Source organism: Hylobates moloch, unplaced genomic scaffold (genome assembly GCF_009828535.3).
Source record: "Hylobates moloch isolate HMO894 unplaced genomic scaffold, HMol_V3 SCAFFOLD_7, whole genome shotgun sequence".
NCBI lineage: Eukaryota > Metazoa > Chordata > Mammalia > Primates > Hylobatidae > Hylobates > Hylobates moloch.
This window is the reverse complement of record NW_026652282.1, coordinates 51,604,067-51,628,086: the sequence shown is the minus strand read 5'-3', so window position 1 is coordinate 51,628,086 and position 24,020 is coordinate 51,604,067. Positions and strand designations below refer to the sequence as shown.

Below are 24,020 nucleotides of genomic sequence, written 5' to 3'. Positions count from 1 at the left end.
ACTTTGTGTTCTTACCCACTGTGCTACATTCTGTTTCTATATTGTGCAAAAGCAAACCTGAGGATGATATTTCACGGTGATTTTGGGCAGAAGCTCCATAGAAATAGATGATGGAAGAGATGGTAAGGTGGTCTATACTGTGTCATGTGTGAGGCTCCCTTCTTGGTCCTTGGCTGGCTGTATCAGATAGGACACAAAAAAAGTGATGTAAAAAAATAGTGGTCCATTTGTCTCTCATGTAAAAGAAGTATGTATTCTGAAGTTTATGACTGGTATGGTGGCCTCATGGTCATCAGAAACATGAGTGCCCTACAGCTATCTACTATCCTATACCTAGGGTATTGACCTTGTCCTTATGGTCCAAGATGGCTACCAGAGGTTCGGCCATCACATCAACATTCCAAGCATCAGGATTGAGTAAAGGCTAAAGAAGGGTATGCTCTCTTCCTTAAAGGTGATTTCTCAGAAGGCCTACCTGACAGAGCAGGAGCACCGTCATCTTGGACAAACACTGCCACTTTAAGTTCCAGCTCCCTTTCTAGGCTCATGCATTTCAAGGAAATCACTTCTTTTCTAACTGCAAGCAGCCAGAAAGAGCAGACAGTAAGAGAGCTCAGGCACAGAAGGAGGTGGGGGAAAGGTCTCTTGAGTAACTGCCAAACTTCACCCTCATACAATGGGCCCCAGTAAAACAGTGGGCGTTAATAAGCACATTCCGTTTCCTTCAGGTGCACTAAGATTGAGAAGATAAAAGCAGACTCCGGGGATATGCCTGCAGCTGCAAAAAGATGTATGGGAACAGACACACAACTCTCTCTCCCAGATAAGCACAACAAAGAGGCGCAAAAGCAGTCTATGCCTCTGATAAAGTCTCCCACCCTGAATCCTTAAAAACTCTTAGTCTGTAAGAAAGTGTGGCTCTGACCTAACTTGGCCAGCTGCTCCTCTCGGGTTTATTTAAAATCAACCTGTCCCTGTTGACTGAAAAGCCATCCTTCATGTTTCTCTCCTCTTTCTTTAATTCTTACACTACCCAACACTTCTATTTACATATCAGTGTACAAAACTTACTTGCATAGTCATTTTTGCTGAAACAAAAGATAGAATATGTAGTCTTTAGGTGGTGTGGGTTCCTGTCCGAAAATCAGGACTCTGTTACTAAGGAGGTAGAGGAGAGTGGATGTTAAGATTGGCACCTAGCACATTGGTTCTTTGGCACATTGGTTCGTTCAACTTGCACTCTTTTGTTTTCACAGTGACTACAGGTATGTGGCAGCTGCTTTGGCTGTCATGAGAAATGTAACTCAGCAGATCAACGAACGCAAGCGACGTTTAGAGAATATTGACAAGATTGCTCAGTGGCAGGCTTCTGTCCTAGACTGGGAGGTAGGAAACTTACCAACCAGGGTATTGGGGAATCTGAATAGCTTGGCAAAAGCTTCCCATCTTAGCTAAGGATAGGTGAAGGGAAATTTCATTTGAAGAGCAACAGTAAGGATTTAGATTAGACTCAAGGTAAAATTTCCTGCTAATGAGAAGTGTTGGATACTTGAATAACTTTCTAAGATTGGAGAAATTTTTGTGATGATACCTCATTAAGAAATGAAAGGTTCATTTCTTTAGGTATTTCCAGGGAACAATTGGATTGACTCAGTAGCCTTTCAAAGCTCTTTCTGGATTTATGACCAACAGATTCACACTTAGATAAGAAGTAGTATATACTAATTTACTTCCAGATACAGAATACGAGGTTGGTTCTCCTGTTCCCAACCATGCAGGACAGCCAACATACTTTTTTTTATCGGTGATATCACCTCACCCTGGCACATCTATTAGGTCTCTCTATTAGACCTGTACACTATAGGCCACAACCATCATCCCTGCCAAATCCACAGTTTTCACATCTGTTTTTAAAATAATCCCTGATTATTTCATTGTAGACAGCCATGACTTCTCTGAATTCTGAAAGACCATCCCTTCCTAGATGGAGTGCAGTGGCACAAACTTTGCTCACTGCAACCTCCGCAGATGCCCACCAAAAGTACCAGGAGTAATGACATTTCACATATGTCTTGCAGGCCCAGGTTGTGCAATCTGATAGTCTGCTGGCTAAAATAACCAAGATGGGAGAGGCTGGACGTGCTACTAGGGAGGGATTAGCAATCTTAAGCCCTGTGGTCACAATATAGAGGTAGGGTCTGCTCCCTATTCCACTGACCTCAACTCAAGTGTCATTTTCAGTGATTAAGAGGTAGTATCTCTCTTAATACTTAAAGTATTTTAGCCCGTTCCAAGGGAACCAAGCATCATCCTCACAAACAGCTACTTAACCAAGGCCCAGAAAAAAGTCACCTTCCTTTTATTCTGCTACTTCTGTCCTACCTTAATGTAGATTCCTGAAAAAGACCACAATTCTGATCAGCTGACATCCTTTTGGGTTACATTTGAAGGATAATGTTCCCATATAAGTAGAACAGCACTTTGATTTGCAGAGAAAGGAATTTGTGTAGATGAAGAGACCCTCATTCTCTTAAGCAGAAGCCAGCACTGGGCCAGACTTACTAGAAAATTGTGGGTCCGTTTTTCCTTGTGTTGGCCTTGCTTTGGCCATTTGCCTTATTAGAGGCAGAGAGCTGTACCAAATGACTTCTAGCAAGCCCATCAACTCTAAGACACTCTAAAATTAAGGTGGATTAGCTGGCCTTATTCTCTCTCGTTGGCAGGGTTTTTTGTAAGAGAAGGTGCCCAGCAGCAGTTGTCTTCCTATTCCCTGGAGCATCTCCCCAACTTCCCAATGCCTAGAAGACCTTCTAATTCCCCTGTGTGCTCTGGGACATCAGTTCTTGGAGCAGGAGCCATGGGGAACCAAAAATAGCATGAAATTACCTGGCCTACCTAGGGAGCTTCAGTAGCACCAAGCTCAATAACACTGAGCTATGATTTAAACACTCAGCATCTCAGAAGGAATTTCCTGCATGTTTGTCTGGTTGGGGCCACAAAAACACAGTTCTAACAGTTTCTGCCTCTTTTGTTAGCCTGATTGATTGGTACTCTAATCTCGTGTAAGCCCACACATCCCTTGTACGCTCCTGCTTGGTGAAGCCTTTCTTTATCTAAATTGACATCCTACTTCATTCAGGCTGCTATAACAAAATACCATAGACTGGGTAGCTTATAAACAACAGAAATTTATTTCCCATAATTGTGGAAGCTGGGAAGTCCAAGATCAAGGAACCAGTAGATTCAGTGCCTGGTGAGGGCCCTCTTCATAGACTGTTGTCTTCTAATTGTAACCTCACATGGCAGAAGGGATGAGAGAACTCTTTGGGGTCTCTTTTATGAATGCTGTTCCCATTTAATTCCTGACAGCCTCATTCTCATGACCATCATCCCCCAAGGCCTTACCTCCAAATACCATCACAGTAGAGATTATGTTTCAACATGTGAATTTTATGGGGATACATTCAGCCTATAGCAATTTGTAAGAAGAAAAATTCTTCATGGTCTTCTTGTCAGACTGAGGTCACTAAGGAACTTGTCAGTTCCAGCGAAGTTGTCCTCTAGGAAGTCTTTTCTCTAGTAAAGCCTGATGGTTATATTTCAGAGGCCAAGCCTAAAGTTTCTGTCATATTTGCCATACCTGTGTTAAAGACTTCTAGAATGTCAGAATCACCAAGGCTCTTAGAGGACTCCCCCTACAACCCTGACGATTCTTGTGTGTATACACATGCACATATGCACATACACACATACTCTCACACACTTACTCTCAAACACCTTGCAATGATGGTGGAAGACAGAGAAGCAGAGAGAGGCTTATTCCCTACCAAGGCCACACAGCAAGTCAGTGACAAAGCTGGAACTTGAATCTAGTCTCCTGATTCCTTGTGTGGTGTTGTTTTCAGTAATGTACCACATAGTCCTTCAACCTTCTGCCTCTCACAGCCCAATTGCTGTTTTTTGTGATATGGCAGTGACTTCCTTTTTGTATGTAGTAAAGAGTTTATATTTAAATAAGACAGTGAGACTACCTTGGGGAGCTCATCCAAATCCCAGTCAGGTGGTGGGTGAGTGCTGGGGAGTCTCCCCAAGAAAGCAATGAGACATGGATACTCCATGGCTTGATGATTATTAGGATTGATGGCCCAATTTCACAGGTTCCCTGGTATAGGTTCTTTGTGCACTCCACGTGTCCAAGAAGTTGTCTAGGCAAGGAGAGACATTCTGCCAGATTGCCGAGGACTGCTGTGAACGGACCATGCAAATCAAGAAAAAGATGCCATATTTTGCTGTCTCTGCCACCCCCTTGTCTCCCAGATGTTTGAACAAACAGAGTGGCTGTCAAAAGCATCCGCATGATAATTTCAGCTTCATTTGTCAAATGAAAAAGAGGAGTCATAGGGGAAACCTTCAGAGCTTAATCTCCCTTGAAGAGGAATTTGGAGGGTAGCATGCAGGCAATTAGTATCTGCTCAATAGATCAGAGTGTCTGGCTAGAGAGCAGGAAGCCTTGCATTATATTAAGGCCTGATCCTTTCTTTTAGCTTATTCCGTGAACATTCTTGGTCTCTTTGCCCAACTCTGGTTATTATCCCTGCCCTCTACCATTCTATAGGGACTAGAGTTCCTGAAGTAACCCTCCTTTTACCCCACCCCCCAGGGCTCCTGAAAATCAAATGGATGAGTAAAAGTGTCAGTCATCTCTCTACTAATCAATACATTAGAGCAGTATGCGGGAGCAGCAGGGAGAATAATCTGTTCCCAGGGACTGCAGTTTCTGGGAAATTTCTATTTCTAATTTCTGTGATGCTGAGGTTTCGTTGAGCTGTCACTTTGCCACCTTGCACACTCATTTAATCCACTTGAAAACAAGGGAAAGGTAACATATCCTGGATAGCTTCTTTTTAATCTTTTTTTTTTTTTTTTTTCTGGAGATTTGTAGCAGGAACTTAACATTGTAGCTCATGTTTGGGAGCGTGATTATGTGTGGCTGTGATTTGCTCTTTGTGGCACCCCTCTCCTCCCAACCTGGTTGTGTAATACCCAAGGACCTGTTCCAGTTTACTATTTGATGATTGAATCCAAAGAAGTTGGAGGAAACAAGAAAACCCAACATGATGAAGGCAGCAAAAACATCTACTTAAAAGCTAAAGTGGCTTGATGAGGCATACTCCTGGGACAAGAAGATCAAATGTAGGTCTGGATGGATTTGTTACTCCTCTGCCTTCCTGTCAGTAGGCAGCATTGAAAATAAACTAGTTAAAAAGTATGGCATTCCCCTTGTCTTTTCCCTGGATCTGCTCAGATTACAGCCCCACATCAATTGGCCTATAATTAGAATGGGGTGAAATCAGGCAGAATGGGGTGAATTAGAATTAGAATGGGGTGAGGCCTCTTCTCTCCGGCTCTGACCCCAAGGAAGGAAGGTAGATAAGCTGGCAAGAAAGCTTTGGGTAGTTTTTGGTGGCCACTGTTCATTCCACACCTATTGATTTAGTTGTCAAACAGTATTTATTGAGTACTTAAATATCAAGTACCCTGTGTCAGACCTTATTCTAGGTTCTGCAAAGACATCAGTGAACATGACAAAGTTTCCACTCTCATTGATTTATATTCCAGTAGGGAAAAGAGGCAACAAACAAACATATATCATCAGGTAGATGGGCCTCTGAAGAAAAATAAAGTAGGATAACAGGTTAGGGAGTAATGGGGATACTACCTGAGGAAGTAACAGTTAAGAACAGACCTGAAGGAGAGGAAGGAGCAAACCATGTGGTTTTCTTGGGGCACAGAATTCCAGACAGAGGGGAAAACAAACACGAAGACCCTGAAATATGGGAGTGTGTGCTAAAGGAACAACACGGAAGCCAGTGTGCCCAGAGTAGAGTAAGTGAGTGAGAGAGTGGGAGCAAATGAAGTTAGAGAGGTGACTGGAGGTCAGATCCTGTCTTCATAAGACTGACTGTTAGTTTGAGTGAGATGGGGGCCATTGGAGGGTTTTTGAGCAAATACTTGAAATTATGAGACTTATGTTTTGAGCATTTCCCCTCACATGCCAGGCCCTATGCTGGGCAATGAGGATATTGAGATCAATGAGATGTGGCCTTGAACATCTAGTGGGGACAAACATATTCCAGCAAAGGGAACAGTGTGAGCAAAATCCTGGAGGAAGTGAACAGGTCTGAAGGACCACGGTTGGGGATTTTTGGAAGGAGTTGTACTTTTGGGGGCAAGACAAAGAGATGTGTTATATAAGTGGAGCAGAGGAAGCAAGGGTGAGATCTCTAAACAATGAGAGGGCTGTCTCCTTTCCATGAACTCATTTGATGCTCTCAAACAGCCATGTGAAGTGGGTCAAACAGGAACTGTTTTAATATTCCCACTCTACAAATAAGGAAACAGATGGTGAGAGTTTAAGCTAGTTTCCAACTCGAGAGTGAGTTGGTAGCAGCATTGGACTCAGAGCCCAGGTCTTTTGAGATTCTCACCTTAGAAATCTTCCATGGCCTGAATGGTATTGCCTAGGTTTTCTTCTAGGGTTTTTATGGTTTTAGGTCTAACATGTAAGTCTTTAATCCATCTTGAATTAATTTTTGTATAAGGTATAAGGAAGGGATCCAGTTTCAGCTTTCTACATATGGCTAGCCAGTTTTCCCAGCACTATTTATTAAATAGGGAATCCTTTCCCCATTGCTTGTTTTTGTCAGGTTTGTCAAAGATCAGATAGTTGTAGCTATGTGGCATTATTTCTGAGGGCTCTGTTCTGTTCCATTGATCTATGTCTCTGTTGTGGTACCAGTACCATGCTGTTTTGGTTACTGTAGCCTTGTAGTATAGTTTGAAGTCAGGTAGCATGATGCCTCCAGCTTTATTCTTTTGGCTTAGGATAATGGTGACCATTAAAAAGTCAGGAAACAACAGGTGCTGGAGAGGATGTGGAGAAATAGGAACACTTTTACACTGTTGGTGGGACTGTAAACTAGTTCAACCATTGTGGAAGTCAGTGTGGCGATTCCTCAAGGATCTAGAACTAGAAATACCATTTGACCCAGCCATCCCATTACTGGGTATATACCCAAAGGACTATAAATCATGCTGCTATAAAGACACATGCACACGTATGTTTACTGCGGCACTATTCACAATAGCAAAGACTTGGAACCAAGCCAAATGTCCAACAACGATAGACTGGATTAAGAAAATGTGGCACATATACACCATGGAATACTATGCAGCCATAAAAAAGGATGAGTTCATGTCCTTTGTAGGGACATGGATGAAACTGGAAACCATCATTCTCAGTAAACTGTCGCAAGGACAAAAAACCAAACACCGCATGTTCTCACTCATAGGTGGGAATTGAACAATGAGAACACATGGACACAGGAAGGGGAACATCACACTCCGGGGACTGTTGTGGGGTTGGGGGCAGGGGGAGGGACAGCATTAGGAGATATACCTAATGCTAAATGACGAGTTAATGGGTGCAGCACACCAACATGGCACATGTGTACATATGTAACAAACCTGCCCATTGTGCACATGTACCCTAAAACTTAAAGTATAATTTAAAAATAAAATTAATTTATTAATTAATTTAAAAAAAGTAATATTCCATGGCATCTGGTTGTTCCCCTGGGTTGGCGACAGTGGGAGGAGATTGGGTGGGAGCCACCATTCTAATGTGGTTTGGTGGATAAGAGCATAGGCTTTGGAGGGCTTCTGACCTAGGTTCTGCCCCTTTGGACAAAGTACTTCCAATTTCTTTGACCTTGGTTTTGGGGTAATAACAAAACATCGCTTACTGGGTTGCTGTATTACTAGGAGACAGGATAGGTATGGAAACTGGGGCACACAGTAATAGTCAAGAAAATAAGTATCACTTATGTTGAGCTTATAGTGTGATGTGTACCTTCTAGGCACTTTATATGTTTTAATTTAAATAATCCTCACAACACCCAAATGAAGTTGGTACTGTTATTATCCCCATGTTAATGATGAGGCAACTGAGTTATAGAGAGACTATGTGTGTTGCTCAAGGTTAGTCAGCTTGGTGAGCATAGAGGAGTATTATTTTAATTTTTTTTCTACTTGGTGGAGTTACATGTTGCAAGTAATTAAAATATAATTGATGCTGGGCACCGTGGCTAACATCTGTAATTCCAGCACTTTGGGAGGCTGAGGTGGGTGAATCACTTGAGGTCAGGAGTTTGAGACCAGCCTGGCCAACATAGCAAAACATCATCTCTACTAAAAATATAAAAATTAGCTGGGCATGTTATCACACACATGCCTGTAATGCCAGCTACTTGGGAGGCTGAGACACAAGTATTGCTTGAAGCCAGGAGGCAGAGTTTGCAGTGAGCCGAGATCGTGCCACTGTACTCCAGCCTGGGCAACAGAGGGAGACTCTGTCTCAAAAAAAAAAAAAAGTTAGAATTGAGATGCCCCTGGCTGTGGAGTGGATGGACCAGATAATACTGGGTAGCCCTCCTGGTCGTATCATCCACATTTAGTAAATTGTATATTTAAAAGTCATTCTGACCATCTTATGGCATTGGCTCTCTTTTATGGCTTTATTGGACTTCATACATATTCAAAGTGGACTGTAGCACATCTTCCTAGCCTGCATCAGGGTGGGAACCTCTCTCAGCTTCCCATCCCTCCAGCAGGAAATCGCTGTACTGCTCCCTAACTCTGGTGGCTTTCTTTCCCAGTATCAGGCCTCCAGAGGTTCTGTGCTAGTATGTCAGCCCCTCTAGAAGGAGTGTTTACCTAGTTCCTGGATAATATTGAGGCTAAGTCTGGAGCCTAGAGTTGAAGCAGTATTTCTAAGCTTTTTTCGGCGGGGGGTGGGGGTTCTATTATTAGAAAATAATTCTACTGAGTTCCCGCTTTCCTTCCCATCCTTTTAGACTGGGGAAAAAAATGGTATGCTCGAATACACCATTTCTAGATGCCCCACTCTCTGGCCTGCTACCCTGCCTGATTTGTGTTTGCCTCTGATTATTTCTGGGAGGTATAAAGGTCTCCATCTCTAACCTTGCCTTGAAGCTTTTGGGTGTAAGGCTGAGATCTTAGCATCAAGGTATCAGCACTGAGACCATGAAGATCATCCTCATACTACATCTGGGAAAACTGACACCTAGAGAGAGAGGAAGGAACGGGTTCTCCAGTGCCTTTTTGGCCTAAAGACAGTACAATGTAGTACAAGGAGTGAGCATACTCTATGGAGCCCCAGAGGTTGGAGTTGGGTCATGGACCTGTAGCTAACTAGTTGGGCAACTTTGGCTTATCACTTGATCTTTTTGTACCTCTAAGTGTAAAATGGGAGCAAGAATATCTACTTCCCAGGGCTATCGCGAGGCTCAGATAAGATAGACTGAAAATATCTGGCGCACTGTCTGACCCATATAGGTGCTCAGGAAATATTAATTCTTCTATGTCTTGGTACACTACTCTTTGTCCCCATCTTCACATAGGCCCTGGAACACTCACCCTTGTGCCCACAACTTCGGTGTTGGTTTGCCTTGTGTTTCATGAATTTTGAGCATACGTGCATTCATCTCCTCCATGAAGACATAAGCTCCTGGAGGACAGGGGCCAGGTCTACCTTGACATCTGACACACACCTGCAACATACTTCTGACCTATCAGAGTTGCCATAAAGAAGGGGTAGGACTTGGAAACTCTATAGAATTGAATTAGCTAGGACTTAGGTGTCTTGGTACCTATTTGTGTCAGACTCTTTGTAGCAAGGAGGAGTAGTAGTTCTTTTCTGCATAACAGACCAAGGAATCATGTGGCAGTTAAGTTTCTTATTCAATCAGTAGATTTTAGTGAACTGAGAGGAGAAGGAAAAAAATTATAAGAGGGGAGTGGGTTCTTTTTCTCTCCGCCTGTTATCATCTTCCTTCTTGTCCTCCCCTGTTTCCTTCTACTCATGTGGGAAGCAGTGAGATTAAGGCCTGTTCTTCAAGTATTAGAAAGAGACTGAGGGACCAGAGCAGGGATTGAGAGACTGGGACAGAAAAAGAGACTTATAGAGAAGAGAGATGGAGAAATGTATTTATATGTATATATATGTCTATGTGTGTGTGTGTGTGTGTGTGTGTGTGTGTATGTGTGTGTGTGTATATATACATATATAAATAAAACATCTCTCTCTCTCTTTCTCTGCACACATATATATGTGTGTATGGAGAGAGAGAGAGAGAGAGAGAGAGAGAGAGGCAGACACAGAGAGAGAGAGACAGACAGACAGAGAACTTATAGGACCAGAGGGTAACTGGCGTAGAAAAGCTGTAGGAGTCCCGGGTGGCGGGGCACATTTGGCCTTGGGGGTGAATAAGAAAATGGGTCTTCCTAGCTCACAGAGCTGTAAAGCTTTTTGAGGAGTCCCAGGAGTCCCTCTCTCCCTCTGTCTCTACCAGGGCCTTTCTGGCCTCTTCCTGTCCCAGTCTATGCCCAGCCTTGGGTGCCTCCAGGCAGGTGATGGTGCCATCCTTCTGCCTGGCTGCCTCTCATCATCACATGTCCTTCCCAGGGCGAGGACATCCTAGACAGGAGCTCGGAGCTGATCTACACTGGGGAGATGGCCTGGATCTACCAGCCCTACGGCCGCAACCAGCAGCGGGTCTTCTTCCTGTTTGACCACCAGATGGTCCTCTGCAAGAAGGTAACCCTGCCCCCTTCTTCCCTGAGGGAGATGAGTACCTAACAGGGTACCGGACCCTCCTCTTCATCATCCCCAGGCTCCCAACAAAGTGGACAAATACTGATGGGGGGAAAACAGACAGGAGATTGGCAGCAATTCTGTATCAGGAGCACTAATGTGGCATGAATGTCACAGGCAGGTTTGGCTTGTGGGCAGTGAAAAACTCTGAAGTCGGTACATTTTGTCTTGGTATTTTTTTTATGCTTTGCCCTAATGACCCTGGGGTGCTCCTTCTCACTTTCTTCTACCCGGAGCTGCTGGTCTGCACCATTTGTAAAGAGTATTGAAATATGTCTATCTTAGTTGGTAAATAGTAGTTTCCCTGAGCACTTTCCCTCATTTCCACTCTAATGGCTCTGGCCATGTGGCCCCTCCCTGCCCTGGGAACCAACAAGGAGCCTCCTACTTTTGCCCTGACAGGTAGGTACCTTTGTGATATAGGAATTTTTTCCATGCCTCTACCTATTTCCTATACAAGGTGCACTGGTTCCCCACAACCCCCAACCGTACTCTTCTCCACTCTTCCTTCTTTGTAATCCATTTGAGGAGAGGTCTTACTCTTGTCACTGACTCCTGGATAACTCTGTGAATGTTGGTTTCTAGGACTCTTCTCCTTGGTGAGGCTGGGAAGGGTAGCATATGTTCTAAGCGTCACTTCTCCTTATGGGATACTCTTCCCCCTACTTCCTCACTCATAGTAGAGAGTTCAGACCAGTTTTGGCTCCAGGGGCTAACTGGGAAGAATTGGGGACCAGGGAAAGTAAAAATGGAAGAAGAAACTAGAATGCTTAGAGTTCCTTTACAAATTCACCATCCTACCCTTGGCTCTTTTGCCATCATCCAGTCCCTTTGTCCTCTCCTTCACCCAGTAGTGAATGCCTCTGAAGAGGAGTGCTGAGTCACAAAACACCAGAGTAAATAGTGTTATATTCTTCTGGGCTGGAACATGAACCACACAGTTGTTTTAAGCCCCCTGTCCTCTGTGTGTGTATGTGTGTGGCATATCTTGTATTGAATCTTTATCCATTTGCTTTGACAGTGGATTGAGGGGAAAAACACTGAGCTTAGGTTCAGACTGCCTCAGTGTTTGGTGATAAACTCTGAATGTCCACTCTGGAACCAATAGCCAGTCAGTTAATGGGGATAATAACTTACCTCAGTATGGAGTTGACCCTCAAACAGAGAACTTTTATGAATCTGAAACTCAGCCAAACACTAATGCTTCTTTCTAGCTCTCCCAACTCTTCTCAAGACTTTCATAAAATCAGGAGGTAGGATTTTTGAGGGTTAATTTAGGCGGCCATGGAAATTCTCAGCATATCAGCCATGTCACCAACACTAATGCGCCTGTTCTTCCCACTAAGGTGTTTACACTCAGAACAAGTAGCCATAGAGACAGCAAACAAATAGGAACCTGGCTTATTTTATAGTTCTGCACCCCCTAGGCCCTGTTAATTTTTTGGCAACTGTTAGCCAAGGCTGGGATTACTTTAACTAAAATGTAAAACTAGGCTCTAGAAAGCAGTGGCTATAAGAGATAGACCAGGATCCAGAACATGAAACAGTGAGTCAGAAGCCAGGAATAAAGAGGAAGAAACAAGATAAACAATGGGTTTAACTTAGAACTCAATGGGCAGTGGAAGACCAAGATGGAGTAATGAGCCAAGTCTAAGCCAGAGAGTGGGAGCCAATGATTAGGAAGAAACTAGAAGTCAATTCAGGGCTGGGGATTCAAACCAGCCAAGCTGGCAGGGTGGGGGAAGCATATAACAGGGATGGTGAAAACAAGAGAAACCTCGAAGCAGTCATAGCTTGCCACAGAATGGAGCTTTCTTGTTCTTACAAGAACCGTAGGCTTTCTTCCCAAGACACAGCCAGCCTAGAGTCTGGGGTATAAAGGCTACTAACTCCATATACCTGAGTGTTCTTGACACTGGCTTCCCAGAACACGAGCAGTTATAGCCTAATTGTTCAAAGGCCATTAAAACTACCTGATGTTTGTTTTGAAGATTTCCATTTGTTATCTACAATAAGACTTTCCATTCAGCAAGTAGGGATAAACTTTTGAAAAATGATCATGGGGCCAAAAGAAGGTATGCAAAGAGACAAGGTATTTTGTCTGCTGGGTTGTTTAGGGACCTTTTGCCATTACTACAAAAGACTCTCTTCTTGAGATAGAGCTGGGAGGAATGGACTAGGTTCTCTGGAGGTGAAAATTCCTTTGACAAAGAGAATCCATGGAGGAAAGGAAGGAAATGTCTGGACTGGGCCAACATGAGTGAGGCTGTCACCTTACTCACCTCAGGCACACAATTTAAATGGATATCCGAAAGTTCAGTAATCCTTTTTACCAGGAAGAAAGGAGGTGAGGATGCTAAATAATGAAATATGGCCACATTAAGCTTTCTGATGATCTCATATTTAAAAAGGAGGAAACAAAGACCCCTAGCAAGTGGCTAAATAATATATAATATTTTACATATGATATAATATTTAGCAAGGGTGACAAAATAGTTTCATGAATCCTAGAATGAGTCAAAATTAGTTTTTAAAAATGCTTAATTTTAATTACTTTTAAAGCTATGTTCAAATGAAGAAAAAAGAAGTGATAGTCTGACAACCCCGTTTGAGGCAGATGGTTTACTGATAACAGGGGAATATAAATTCCTTCTCTATCAAGGAAAAGAAGGTATAAACTTGTTTCAAAGGGAATTGAAGCCCAAAGGATCTGAGGTTGTAAGAGAGTACTTTACTGCTCTGAATTCTTTCATGCTGTAGATATTGAGCCCCTCTTCTGTGCCAACCAGCTTTACTTTCATAGGGATTCTAGTCTAACGGAACTTAAGTATGATGTTATTTAAAAATATATATATCCCAGGGCACTGAAATAATTCTAAGATATCCCAAGTGGAATTGCTATAGGTCATCTTGACAGAATTATGGGTTCCAGGAGATCTGTGTAAAGACTATAGATAGGAAAATGTACCAGTTTTCAAAGCAGAAAATAATATGTTCTAGAAAGTAGAAATCAACAATAAGATATTAATGAACTAGCATTTATTGAGTGCTTCTATGATTCTGCTCTAAGAACTTTACACTTATTAACTCAATTTAATCCTCACAAGAAACCTATGAGGTAGGTACTAATATTATTTCCATGTTAAGGATATGTAAAGTGAGACCTAGATAAGTTATATAATTTTCCCAAGGTGAAATAGCTAATGAGTGATAGAGCCAGGAATTAAACTCAGATAAGCTGGCTCCAGATTCCACATTGGTAATATTTATGTCATTATTACCATTGAGCTTGTCAAAATTCTGTACTTGATTATTAAACAGCCTGTGAACATTTAGAAAGAGATACAGTGGCCATCTTTGGCTTTCTGAGAACAAGTCATATCCCATAAAACTCAGTTTCTATTTTGTCAGTAACTTAATTAGTTGATAGGAGGATTGCACAGGACAGAGGGTATCCTCCTGCATTTCAGATTTTCCCATGGTTTCCTTGCAGACAGAAGTCATATGGAGTGACAGATAAAACATAAAGTTTGTAATCAGACAATTCTGGGCTCAAATCTTGATTTCAACACTCGCTGACTATATGATTTCAAGCAAGTGACTTTTTGCTTTTTGTACCTCCATTATATCAATTGTGAATGGTGATGATAACTATTCTACAGGATTGTCATGAAGATTAAATGGAATCAATGCATATAAAATGCCTGATAGAGTGCCTGGTACTCATTAATCTCATCTTACCCAACCTCCAACAAAGAAATAGCCTTATAAAGTAGTGAGGTCCCCCATCACTAGATGTACCCAAATATGGGCTAGATTATTATGTGCCAAAGATAGTATAGTAAACATTGAAACACTGATATCTCTCCATGAGCATGTGGCCTCACCACTAAGTTCTCATCCAACTGTTAAGATTCCCTTAATTCCCAGTCAATTATGCAACAATGTGCCTGTTTTGTACATTGGGAATTGGGATTAACTAATCCACTCAGAACAGCTTAAACAATTTATGCAGCTTGTAGCTTGTTTCAGAGAGAGAGAGAGAGAAAAGGAGAGCAAGAGAGCAAGTGGGCGTGTGTGAAGGTACCTTTAAAATGGCAATTATAGTATGTGGGAAAGTCACCAGTGGCTTCTAATTATGTAACCCCTTCTTTAATTTTTGCTGTCACCACTCTTCTAAGTTTTCTTCCAAAAAATCCAGATAAGACTCTGTTCTCTTTCTTCGTATTATCTATACTGTCAGTCTCTGCTCCTCTATGTTTCATTGCATTTTTATTTTAGTTTTTGATGTGTTTTATTATTTTCTTCCTGATACAATTATTTGGGAAATTATTTTGATGCTTCGAGGGGATTTATTTCTCTCTGACTATTTACTGTGGAAAGGAGCAGATCCCCTTTTCCTGCACTCTCTGTCCTATTGTGCCTGTCTGGCCATGTTCTGTTGTCCCTTGTAGCATAACTGTTCTTTATTCCTGTTGCTTTCACCATATTCAAGGGGATCAGAACTAAACAGCATGTAATGATGTTGGGCAGAAGACTTCTGTTCAGGGAAGTTTCTGCATTTGGACAATTTCTTCTTGCACTGAAGGGTCAGACTTGGAGGATGAGTTATTTGGGACAGCTTATAAATCCAATAATAGCAACAGAGATGGGGCTGGAGCAGAAAGAAGAAGGATTTGAAACCAGAACTCCTGGGTACTTAACTTTACTCTATCTCTTACTAACTTTTCTAACCATTGGTCGGTTCTTTAACTTTGTCCTTATTTTCCTCGATGTCAAATCAGGCTGATGATAGAAGTCATCTCAAGAGGCTTTGGGAGAGAACCACCTGAGGTAGTGGGGAGCAGTGGAGTATAGGGTTAAGAGCATGGGTGCTAGGGCCAGACTAGAGGGCAATCTCCTTTCTCCCATGAGCTATATGACCTTGGGCAAACTTTCTGTGCTTATAATTATTCCCTTGTTTGCAAAATGAGAATGACAATGTATCTACAAGGAAGGGAGGTTGTGAGGGTTAAATGAGACAATGCAGATGTAGTGCCTGGCACATAGTAAGTACTTAGTGAATGTTAGCTATTAATACTATTACTATATATGCAGTGTTACTAATAATTCATTCAGTACTTTTTTATTTGGAGGCAATATAGCACATTGTAAACAAAAGCAGAGATTTTAGAGCTGGACAGCCTGAACCCAAAGCCAAGCTCTGCCATTTGGTAGCTTTTATTCCTGGAAAAATTTCTGTTTTTAATTCCAGTTTTTATTTTAGCTTTAGGGGGTGCATATTCAAATTTGTTATGTAGGTAAATTGCATGTTGCCAGGTTTTGGTACACAAATGATTTCATCACACAGGTGATGAACATAGTACCGATAGGTGGTTTTTTATTCCCACCCTCCTCCCACCTTCCACCCTCAGGTAAACCCCAGTGTCTGTTGTTTCCTTCTTTGTGTCCCTGTGTACTCAATATTTACCTCCCTCTTGTAAGTGAGAACATGCGGTATTTGGTTTTCTGTTCCTGTGTTAATTTGCTTAGGATGATGGCCTCCAGTTCCATCCATGTTGTTGCAAAAGGCATGATTTCATTTATTTTGATGGCTTTGTGGTATTTTATGGTGTATATGTACCACATTTTCCTTATCCAGTCTGTCATTGATCATCATCTAGGCTGACTCCGTGTATTTGCTATTGTGAAAAGTGCTGCAGTGAACATATGCATGCATGTGTCCTTGTGGTAGAACGATTTATATTCCTTTGGGTACATATCCAATAATGGGATTGCTGGGCCAAAAGGTAGTTCTTTTTAAGTTATTTAAGAAATATCTAAACTGCTTTCTATCATGGCTGTACTAATTTACATTCCCACAAGCAGTATATAAGCATTCTATTCCTGAGAAAGCTTCTTAGCTGCTCTATGTCTATAGTTCCTCATCAGATGGGGTTGTAACAGTACCTACATTGGAGGATTATTCAAGTTAATAAATGCAGAGCATTTAGGACAGTACCTGGTACATAATATATGCTATTTAAGGGGTCACTGTTGCTATTATTGTTGTTGTTATTATTTTGTTGTAATTATTAAGCATGCATTCTAGGATGCTGGAATATAGTAGTGAGTGAAATAAATCCAGTCCAAGCCCCATGTACCTTCCCTAGGATCTGGAGAGAAAAGGCTAGAGAAGAGTAGCTAGGGTCCCCTCTATAAAGGGGCAGGGAGGACCTTATTTACAAACAAGTGACGCAGGCTACAATCCTGAACAGTTACATTCCCCAGATTGCAGCATCTGTCATTTGTAGAGAATATCCTGCAATGTCTTACTAAGGAGGAACTAGCTCCCTTAATGTCTCCCAATTCAGACGAGCACAAGGAAAAAGGAGGAAGGCTGGCATTTTATTGGAAATGATAAACTTCATTAGGCAGGAAAGTTGTGATGATCCAAATAGCATCTGTTTTGAGCACCTGCTCACCATGTCCCTTTGAAGGCACTCAGACTACCATTAACAAGTGGCATATGGGCAGCCTGATTCCAACAGGACCACAGGCAACCAGGGTTCAAGAGGACTTTGTCCCCTTGCCACGTGCAGAGGACAACCAGAGGAAACTCTGGGGCTTTGTCAGCTGCTCTTCTCTGGACAACCCCTAAGTGAAGCAAGACCAAAGAAGATGGAGTGCTGGGCACAGCCTTAATGGGCAGGCAAACTAAAAGCTGTGAGCAGCATGGTGGCTAAGTGTCAAGTGTGTGGTATATCAGGGCCTTCACAATTGGTGTTAGAATTTGGAGAAGGGGAGCCATATCAGCTTGAGCAGTCAGGGAAAGTTTCTTTGAGGAAGAAGAATGTGTAAGTTTGACCTCGATGGCTAAGATTGGAATAGGCAGCATAGTTGGGCCAGAGAGCAGCTATTAGTGTGACCCCAAATATATATCTGTTATATATTGTTTGGTGACAAATACCATTTGGCAAATACCACCCTGTCCTGAAAGGATGTATAGAATTTCAAGGGACAGTGGGGCAGCTATGTAAATTGAAAAAATATTCAGAGTTCCCCTTGCTTTGACTTATTTTTACTCACAATATTTAAATTATTTGGAGAGTTTAAATGAGCTAAAGGAGGTAGTGAGATGTTTTTTCTTTTAAGTTTATCAAAAGAGGGTTTTAAGGACTATGAAACACTGGCCCAGGAGCAAGAAAGCTCAGGGCTGTATTTGGTGGACAAGTCTGGCCTCATGTCCTGGAAGTGACATGTTTATATTAGAGCTTTATAGCTATTTTACAGAGTAAGGATAACTGTCTTCATTTCTTAGTTGAGGAAATTGGGGCTCAGAGAGGTTAACTGGCTTGTCCATAACCATACAGCTGGTAGGTTAAGCAGCAAGGCATCAAACTCAGGGCTTCAGACTCTACATCATGCTCTTTCTTTTGTTCCATGCTGCTTACTGCTTATAGTCTTAGCTACTCTTTCTGATTGGAGTTCCTGAACTAGTAGGTCATTCTTAATTATTCCTATCACATCTCTACATTTGGCTTATGACTAATCTAGTGCCCGAAAACTCACATTTAGCCCTCTGGGGGACCAGGAAGAACAGGCAAAGGGATAATTTTAGTAACACATCTCTCTAGCCCTGTTTCCCCACCACAGAAGCAGAAATTCTCTCTAGCTTCTTGTCATCCTTACAAATCTAAAGAAACAATAGGAAATTCAATTGATGCTTTTAATGTAGCTCCAAGATCATGCATATTCTTTCTATTTTTGGGAACTAGCAAAGGTGTTGAAAGCTCTCAATGACTATGACACACCAACTCAGAATGGGGGCAGAGTGGATGGAGGCTGTGGACTGAAGTTAGCAACAAGGAAGTTGAGGCTGCCTGTTTTAGGCAATGTGGTCCCGTGAGAATGTGTGGTTCAGATCTGGCTTTCCAGGTTTGTATGTATTGTATTATGTATGGTAAGGCACAATTCAAACCTTTCTGAGATCGAGATAAATTACATTCATACATTCTGCCTAGCTTATCCTGCTTTTGTACTTAGATTAGCCTGATAGGGCCCACTTTTTATACATGTGTCTCAAAAAGTGTTCCTGAGAATTGTGGAACTCAGTGTATGGGAATCACTCTATCCTTTTGGCCAGGATTGAGCTTGTGCACACTGAACATGGTAAAAGGAACCCAGGTTCTGCAATAGGCTTGGGGCAACATTGGCCCTCTCTGTATAGCTGAACTCTTCCTCTCCTGTGAACTTGATCCTGGGGACAACCAATAGATCAGAATCCATCTATATTCTTTTCTTATTTATATGAACAATCATTTTTGGAGGGGAAAAAGTAACATGATTATTTTTTCAAAAGCAATTCAACAACATCTGTATTTTCCAGCCTGGGCCTTTGAGGTTGACAGAGCTATGCTGGGAAACCTTGCTATGCTGGGAATCCTGCAAGGTAGCCTTTCCCAACCCAACTGAAAATCTCAGCATACTGCACAGTGTGAAGAGTTAGGATTGGGAATGTGAGTGTCCAAAAGAAGATCCGTCATAGGGAGCACACAGCTGAGAAGTGAGTCAAGTTAGGCAATTCCGTAGAATGGAAATGGTTTAATTGAACTGTAAAATGCTAATAAAAATTAATGAACATTTCTGACTCTGTCCAGCTGACTGAAAGAGCAGATAAAGCAAAGAGGAGGGAGAGTTGGCCCGAAGACATCTGTCAGGACAGGGCTCACAGGGGCCTTCCTCAACCTAACTCAGCCATACCACATCTCCCAGCAGTGGATGTGTTCTCAGAAGAGGCTGAGGGCAGCGCCAAGAGGAGAAGGGGCTGAAAGGCCACTCCAAGATATTTATAAGATCTGACATTCCATAGGCCTATATGTCATTTCATCCATCCCTCTATTTTCTTTTTTAATTTATGAAATATTTGACATTCAAAAAGATATAAAAATAATATAATGAGTACCCACGTGCTTACTATCCGCCTTAAGAAATAATTCATTACAAATAGTTTTCCTTCCCACCCTCTCTTCTGCTTCTTTTTCTTCCCCTTCCTCTCTTGCCCCTCCCCATTTTCTGCTCTGTACTGTCTGGAACGTGGCATATATCATTGTCACATATTTCTTTATAATTTTCTACATACGTATGTATCTTTAAACATTATGTGGCATTTTTTTGTATGTTTTTCAAAGTAACAGATACAGATGAGGTAAAACTATATAGAAAGGAAACCATGGAAATTATGAACATAAGATTTAGGATGGAGGATGACTTGGAGTTGTTGGGATTGGTGGCAGATTCACCAGTACTTTATATTATTAAAATAAGTAAGTAAATGAATAAATAGAGAAATAAAAATGCCATGCATGGACCAATTATGAGTGTCTCATGGACTAGGGTTAGGATTAATCCAATTTTGTGTCTATGAGAGCAAAACAACAATCACAAATAGGCAACATACTGTTTGTATCCATCTACAACTTCTGTTTTTCTCCATAAGATTTGTGACATTCATCTGTGTTGGTATGTGAACTTCTTTATTTACTTTTACCTCCATTTCTCTTGCCAGACTGGGCCTTTTCTAAAAATCCCCAGAGTGCTAAGTGTTAGACCCTCCCTAGGTAATCCTTTGCCAGCAGTCTGTGGCCTCCTAGCTACTCTTACCACTCAGTCCCCATCTGATGTTCAGGTCTCACTGGCCTGCACAGATATTTGAACACACTCCAGGCAACCAGCCAGCTCATTTCATACCTCTAGTGGGCTTGCTGATGTTTTAGAAAAGGAGAAGCCCTTGCTAGCCATGTGTATGTGGCTTACTGTTTCCTACCTCCCATCAGCAGACTTGCACACACGTCCAAGGATTGATTCTGGTGTCTGAAATGATCTTTCGAGGTGAGACAGAGGCTTTTTCTTTGGGCATCTAGTTAACCAACCTGTCAGTGTCAGACTACTAATATAACCTGGCCAAATTTAGAACAAACCAACCCCCATTGGTACTTCAAAACGGTGACAGTGTTAGCATTCTGCTGTGCCCGTGTGCCAACTCTTCTAGTACTCGCCCTGCACATACCTTCAAGAAACCTCTTCCTTCCCATCTAGGACCTAATCCGGAGAGACATCCTGTACTACAAAGGCCGCATTGACATGGATAAATATGAGGTAGTTGACATTGAGGATGGCAGAGATGATGACTTTAATGTCAGCATGAAGAATGCCTTCAAGCTTCACAACAAGGAGACTGAGGAGATACATCTGTTCTTTGCCAAGAAGCTGGAGGAAAAAATACGCTGGCTCAGGGCTTTCAGAGAAGAGAGGAAAATGGTACAGGAAGACGAAAAAATTGGTAAGTGACCTGAGAGTAGAAAGAATATGGCTATGAAGAACATAGGAGGTTTGAATTGGTTTTCATTTTCCTGGAGTCAGAGGGAAGATTTCTGTTGCAAACTGACTTAAGCTACTTTGGTGGTTCCTTATTATTAGGTTCTTTTTGGTAAGTACCAATAGCTTCCATTAGTCAGTGGTAGATTTGAACTATAGGTTGTCCTCCCCTACTAGCTAAGAATATCACACTGAAAGCCAGCCTCAGGCTTGATTCTCCCAAACATACATTTATTAGCAAATAAACAAAAATCAGTTATACAACCTGTTCTGTAATCTTCATAAATCCTCAACTCTCTGTCATTAGGTATATAGTTTGTACTCCTGATTAGGATACTTCAGACGTTAACTAAATCCCCCTAGACTGTAGATTCAAATAATATGCACATACACATCACACTTTCTGTGTGGAAGTATTTAAAGTAAATTATAGAAAATATAACAGGGCCTAAAACCATGACCATTTTCATGATTTCGAATCACACTGAAACATACTTTTTTGCCTTACAATAAGTTGTTTCTCTTTTCCAGTGGGGATATAGATAGTAGAGATATTTCTCATGCTGCTTCCCAACTGTGGGATTTAGATGCCATTAGTTATAGCTTTGTGACTTATAAAGTACTGTCTGGTCTCTTGCTCATGGTCCTGCCTTTCTGTCCTAAAAAATACCAAGCAACCAGACTTGTTAATTCCCTGAGAAGACATACAGTTTCTGTCTTTGCCCTATTGCTTATGGGAGTGAAATTGTACTTTAAAACGCCTGTATGCTCAAGTTTGTGGAAATTGTCTCTAGAAAAATGGGCCTACTCATTGAATCCTGGTGCAAAAGGGTTCTTCTATCCTTCCATGTGGGTGATTGAAATTATCCAGAGGTAAGAAAGGATGGTCAGAAAGACAAATCTAACTCCGGTCTTCTCCTCAGAACTTGGGTAGAGTGCACATTAATAACTCACTTTGAGTCTCATTGGAATCAGATTGCTTTCAGTATGTGGACACTGCATTGGGACATGATGTGGAGTGGCATATAAATGTTGCTGGCTACTTCTCTCAATGGCAAGCAGCAGCAGCCACTGACCTTGCCTAGGGTGTTAGAGTTATTAAAGGAATGGTCTTAGTGTTCAGACCCTGAATCAATTAGAAGGCCCCTGCCATTCCCATTGGCTCTAACACAATGTCTCCCACACAATGCCCTAATAAACCTGTGACTTTATCTGCTTCTAATAGAAAAGCTTCTAGAAATTACTTTCTGAACAGGCATATGTTCATCTTTTAAAATATTGAGGTTTTTTTTTTGGTTTGATAATAACAGTAAATCACTTCCATTGTAGGAAATTTGGGGGAAAAGCAACAGAAAAGTACAAGAAAGAAGAAAAAAATCACACATGAACATACTCAGTAATAACTTTCATAAATATTTTGATATATATTTCCAGCCTTTTTTATGTGTCTAATTAGAAAAACCAAGGTGACTGAATCTTTTTTTCTTTCTCTCCCCATACCTGCCTCTCTATGGTGGATAGATCATTTTCACTCATCATTATATCATTAGCATTTCTATCAGATCATTTCATATTTTTAATCATTATTTTATGAGGGTCATATAGTTTTATCATAGCTTTTTTAAATTTTTACTTTTTAATTATAAAATTAATGCATGACCATTATAACCATTTAAACAAATATGGAAATATATAAAGAAAATTTAGCATTCTTTCCCCTTCTCTGTCACTTCCATACTGAATGAAATAACCAGTGTTAACAGTTCGGTATGCCTCTTTCCATACTTATCTCATGCCCATATAAACATATACAAACATAATACTTTTATATTTACAAAAATTATATTATATATATTACCTTGTAGGTTGCTCTTTTAAACTTAGTTTATCATAAGTAACTCCCCAGATAAATAATATAGAATCTAACTATAACCCCTTGTATCAGTTAGGGTTCAACCAAAGAGGCATAACCTGTAGGAGATATATCATACCACTGCTGAAGATTGTATTACAAGGAATTGGCTTATGTGATTGTGAATGTTGACTAAGTGGCTCAGAATTCCATAGAGCAGGCAGTCAGATGGATACATATGTAACAAACCTGCACATTGTGCACATGTACCCTAAAACCTAAAGTATAATAATAAAAAAAAAAGAAAAAAAAAAAAAAGAAATGGAGGATCACAGGCAGGCTCAAACCCATGGACATAGGCCAAAGCTGTCATCTACAGGCAGTCAGGAAGAGAAGCTCATGAGAAGGATGAAATGGCACAGACATGGGCTAAAGCTGTGGTGCACAGGTAGAATTTCTGCGCTTTCTGTGTGAGACCTAAGCTCTACTTTTAAGGTCTTGCAACAGATTCAGTCAGGTCCATCCAGATTATCTAGGATATTGTCCCTTATATAAAGTCAACTGATTAGGGCCTGTATTAGCCCATTTTCACAGTGCTATAAATAACTACCTGAGACTGGGTAATTTATGAAGAAAAGAGGTTTAATTGACTCACAGTTCTGCAGGCTTAACAGGAAGCATCACTGGGAGGCCTCAGGAAACTTAGAATCATAGCAGAAGGCAAAGGGGAAGCAAGCATCTTCTTCACATAGTGGCAGGAGAGAGAGTGAGAGAGCGAGGGGGAAGTGCCACATACTTCTAAACCATCAGATGTCGTGAGAACTCACCCACTATCATGAGAACAGCATGGGAGAAATTCCCCCCATGATCCAATCACCTCCCACCAGGCCCCTCCCCTAACACATGGGGATTACCATTCCACATGAGATTTGGATGGGGACACAGAGCCAAACCGTATCAGGGGCTTTGATTATATCTGTAAAATACCTTCATGGCAACACCTATATTAGTGAGGACTATGGTCTAGTCAAATGGGCACATCAATAAATTCATCACACTTTTCTTATAAACAGCTGT

General features: G+C 41.4%; 1 protein-coding gene across 9 annotated transcripts in view; it reads left to right on the top strand.

The window, feature by feature from the left end:
* Positions 1-24,020, top strand: part of ARHGEF9 (Cdc42 guanine nucleotide exchange factor 9) — a 158,937-nt gene that overhangs the window by 117,136 nt on the left and 17,781 nt on the right. For 7 of the 9 annotated variants that reach the window (XM_032757055.2, XM_058441416.1, XM_058441417.1 and 4 more), the window contains 3 exons: positions 1,257-1,386; positions 10,547-10,678; positions 20,813-21,056. In XM_032757055.2, coding sequence (XP_032612946.1) covers positions 1,257-1,386; positions 10,547-10,678; positions 20,813-21,056 — 506 coding nt within the window. The remainder of the gene's footprint in view (positions 1-1,256; positions 1,387-10,546; positions 10,679-20,812; positions 21,057-24,020) is intronic. The other 2 variants (XM_032757060.2, XM_032757061.2) reach the window with 1 other exon arrangement.